This window comes from Pteropus alecto, unplaced genomic scaffold (genome assembly GCF_000325575.1).
Source record: "Pteropus alecto unplaced genomic scaffold, ASM32557v1 scaffold30, whole genome shotgun sequence".
Classification (NCBI taxonomy): Eukaryota; Metazoa; Chordata; class Mammalia; order Chiroptera; family Pteropodidae; genus Pteropus; species Pteropus alecto.
In genome coordinates this window covers 452,605-456,492 of record NW_006429782.1, presented here as the reverse complement: position 1 = coordinate 456,492, position 3,888 = coordinate 452,605, and the positions used below count along the sequence as shown (strand labels likewise).

At 65.5% G+C, this 3,888-nt stretch overlaps 2 protein-coding genes across 2 annotated transcripts in view; one reads left to right on the top strand and one right to left on the bottom strand.

The window, feature by feature from the left end:
* SBNO2 (strawberry notch homolog 2) overlaps positions 1–1,024 on the top strand; it is a 46,973-nt gene extending 45,949 nt beyond the window's left edge. Inside the window, 1 exon segment of the mRNA XM_025040942.1 lies at positions 1–1,024. This exon segment is cut by the window's left edge and continues 80 nt beyond it. Coding sequence (XP_024896710.1) covers positions 1–341 — 341 coding nt within the window. The 3' untranslated portion in view covers positions 342–1,024.
* Positions 1,025–1,897: 873 nt separating this feature from the next.
* GPX4 (glutathione peroxidase 4) overlaps positions 1,898–3,888 on the bottom strand; it is a 2,292-nt gene continuing 301 nt past the window's right edge. Inside the window, exons 2-7 of the mRNA XM_006904046.3 lie at positions 2,998–3,092; positions 2,766–2,910; positions 2,486–2,637; positions 2,367–2,391; positions 2,208–2,267; positions 1,898–2,134 (exon numbers count right to left, since the gene is read on the bottom strand). Of these exons, the coding sequence (XP_006904108.2) occupies positions 2,102–2,134; positions 2,208–2,267; positions 2,367–2,391; positions 2,486–2,637; positions 2,766–2,910; positions 2,998–3,092 (510 nt within the window). The 3' untranslated portion in view covers positions 1,898–2,101. The remainder of the gene's footprint in view (positions 2,135–2,207; positions 2,268–2,366; positions 2,392–2,485; positions 2,638–2,765; positions 2,911–2,997; positions 3,093–3,888) is intronic.

Genomic DNA, 3,888 nt, shown 5'->3' with positions numbered 1-3,888 from the left:
GCCCGGGCGAGGTCCTGGACCTCACCTACAGCCCGCCGGCCCAGGCCTTCGCGACGCCCTCGCCCTTCGCCTTCCCGCTGCCACCGGACCCCACCCCTGCCCCCAGCAGCCTGCTGCTGGGCGCCCCCGACGCCCCCCCCGACCCCGCGGCCCTCGTGCACCACCAGGGCTGCGACATCAACTTCAAGGAGGTGCTGGAGGACATGCTGCGCTCCCTCAATGCTGTCCCGCCCCCCGAGCAGCTGGTCGTGGGTGCAGGAGCCCCGGGTGCGCCTGGGGGCGGCGGGGGCACCGAGCGGCAAAGCGTCATCCAGTTCAGCCCCCACTTCCCCAACTCCTAGGCCTGGGCCGCCACCGGGCGTTCTTCCTGGATGAGACTTATTTATGTGTAATACGCCATGTCTACCCGGACACAGTCCTGGCCTTGTACCGAAGCGGGTGGTGAGCAGGGCTCTGGTCCTCTGCGACTACTGAGAGGAGGGGCTGGGGGTGCCCCTTGTCAGGCCGACCCTCCACTGCAGTGCCTTCCCGGTGGCGCCCGGGCAGACCCCTGGCAAGGTGCCACCAACCCGCGGGGCCCCCTGAAACCCTGCCTGGGGGGTGGCGGTGATGTGACGGTCCCCGCCACGCAGGACCACGCAGGACCAGGGGCCAGGCGCCCAGGCGGGGCCTGTGGGTGGGGCCCACGTGGGGCCCACCCTCCCTGCCTCGCCTCTCCTGCCCTCCAGGCCTGGAAAGCCTGGAACCCCTGAAATACACAAAACTGGGTGGCCCCAAGAGCTGGAAACTCAGGAAACCCCCGGTGCTCAGGGCCCCGCCGTCTGGGGGGCTGTGTGGGGCAGACCCCATTAATATATGCAATCCCCCTCCCTGCTCTCTGCTCCCTAAGTTATTGCCCAGCTGCCTCTCCCAGGGCCCGGAATCTGTGGAGCTGGTGGGGGTGGCCCCCGGTTTCTACGGTATTTATAGTAATTCCTGTACATATGTAAAGAGATCTTTTTTAAATATATGTGCCTTTTCACTACTTCCCAGGCTGTTTGTTTCTCCAGCCCAGGGACAGCGAGGGCGCAGGGTGGGGGAGCTCTGCACATGCCCTCCAGGAGGGCATTTAGGGGTGGCTGCCATCTGCAGAGGGTGGCGGCATGCTGTCTGAAATGGGCTCACTCCATGCACCCCACCCCCCGTGAGGCCGTTCTTTCGGTCTTGGGGCTCATCCCCCTTGCCACATACATGACAGCCAGACTGGAGAGACACCTCTACCCCTTGGGGCCATAGGCACCAACGCAGTGAGTCAGGTGTCTCCCAACTGACTGAACCAGGCTGGTGGTATCGTACACCAGAGGCTGCTGCCTCACGCCCCTAGACATGAAGCCCATGGGACCCTCGTGGTGCTGAGACCAGTTTCCCAGACCCCCTGGTGTGTCCCTCTGTGGTGCTGGTTACGGTTACGGCACAGACGGAGAGCCCAAGAGCTGGGTCCTGTTGACACAGGGTGGACACCAGCCCCCCCTCCTAGGAGCACTGGCCTGACCGAGGGGACACACAAACGGGCAGTTGCCCACCCCTGCTGCTGGCCTTCCTGGGAGTACTGGAAATGGGGGTGCCCCATACCCCAGGACAGCTCCCTCAACTGCAGGCCAGCTGTGGTCCGGGGCCTCTAGAACAGCAACTGGTGCAGGACCCGCACGACCCTCCTGGGGGGCTGTGGACAGCACTCCATGAGCAGGCTTGGGGGCTCCGGCTCCCCTGGCCCTCCCGCCTCAGCCGGCTAGGGAATACCCAGGTCCAGACCCGGGTCGGAGGAATCAGTGCGCCTGCGCACAAGGGGTGGAGCCGCCCTCTGAACCCCAGAATTCCACACCCCACGACCCCCCAGGGAGGCAGGAGTACCCAGCAGGCCAATTTGTATGTTTTATTCCCACAAGGCAGGGGGTGTGAGCCGCGAGCCTGGCCGGCCGAGGGTCCTTCCTCCAGCGGGGGTGCACGCCGGGTTCTCGGGTCTGCCCCACCAACGACTGGTTTTCAGGCAGACCGTCATGGGTGCCGGGTGGAAGGCTCCAAGGGGCACAGGCGGGCGCGGGCAGGGGCGCGCACTTGTGGGTTACAGGTAGCAGGGCAGGTCCTTCTCGATGACCTGCGGGGCAGCACAGTCAGGCACCCTTCCTCCCGCGGCCCCACCCAGGTGGCCTCCCTACAAAGGCACCTACCAGGGGCTCTTCCATGGGACCGTAGCGCTTCACCACGCAGCCATTCTTGTCAACCAGGAACTGCCGGAGGGGCAGCGTCAGGTGGAGAGGCCCGCACCAGCTGCCCCATTCGGCGGGGCAGTCCTGGTCTAGCCCCCCCTTCCCAAAACCCCCACCTACCTTGGTGAAGTTCCACTTGATAGCACTACAAGAAAAGGGGAGAGTCACGAGGAACCCTGTGGCAACGGCGGCCCCCACAGCCCCTGGTGAGCCAGCCTGTCCTCCCCTCCTCCACTCACTTTCCCAGCATGCCTCGCCCCTTGGGCTGGATTTTCATCCACTTCCACAGCGGGTGGGCATCGTCCCCGTTGACACAGATCTTGCTGAACATATCGAATTTGACATTATAGCCGGCGGCGAACTCTTTGATCTCGGCATTAGTCCCTGGCTCCTGTGGTGAGCGGGGGACGCTGGGGTGAGTGGAGAGGGGCCTCTACCCCTTTTTGGTCCCCAGTTCCACACACCCAGTTCCCCACGCCCGCACACAGGGACTCCCAGGGCACAGGGTCGGCCACGCACCTGCCTCCCGAACTGGTTGCAAGGGAAGGCCAGGATCCGTAAACCACACTCAGCATATCGGGCGTGCAGGTCGACAAGCTGAGTGTAGTTTACGTCGGTTTTGCCTCATTGCGAGGCCACGTTGGTGACGATGCACACGAAGCCCCTGGAGGTGGGATGGGGCAGTCAGGTGAGGTCCGGACCGCTGACCTTCCCCCTGTCGCCCACCACCACCAGGCAGGCAGGTACCCACCGGTACTTGTCCAGGTTAACCATGCGCCCGTCGATGTCCTTGGCGGAGAACTCGTGCATAGACCGAGCACAGCGCCAGTCTTCGCGGGACGCGCACTGCAAGGCAAGGGCACGCTGAGTGGGTGGCGGACATCGGGGATCCTCATCTGGCCTGGGTCCCCAGGGCAGGAGGGATCCCAGGCGGATCCCTGCCGAAAAAGACAGGGCCCTGCCGAAAAAGCAGGGAAAGTCGGCTCCTCCTAAAAGGTGCACGCACCCTGCGCAGCGGGGTGCATTTAACCGGAGATACCGAGGCCCCGGGGGGGGGAGTTGGGGACCCCACGAAATGTCCCAGCGGGCGCGGGGCGCCGCCGGCGGGTGTGGGGGTCCTGTGCGCACCGGGTCCTGGTACTTGACACAGCAGCCATTGTCCAAGGCTGCGGGCTGTGCTTGCCCCCGGCTCTCGGAGCAAGGCTCCTTCCGCCGGAGACGAACCCTCCTGCGCCCGGAAGCCGGAGATTTTCGCTGCCCGCCCATGCCCGCCCGCCCTTCTCCGGACGCTCCTGTACCCACCGAACGCCGCGCCCAGGAAACAAGGGCTGGTAGCCAGGGTTCTCGGCCGCTTATCTGTGACGCCACCAGGCAGGGCCCCAAGGTGCACAGGGAGAGGGAGGGATGGTGACGCCCCGCGGCGCGTGACTCCGGATTTCCAGCCCGAGGGGCATCCCCGCTCTCCAGGCCCCAGCCGCAAAGCCAGTAGCTGAGGTTCCCCCCAGCTGATCCGACGCAGCAGCCCCTGGACCACCTGGAGAAGGCCCCGGGCGTCCTAAAAGCCCAGCCCGGTCCCCGGACACCCATCCCGCCGCGAGCCATGGCTCTGGCCCGCGCGCTACCCACTGCTCCGACGGTCGCC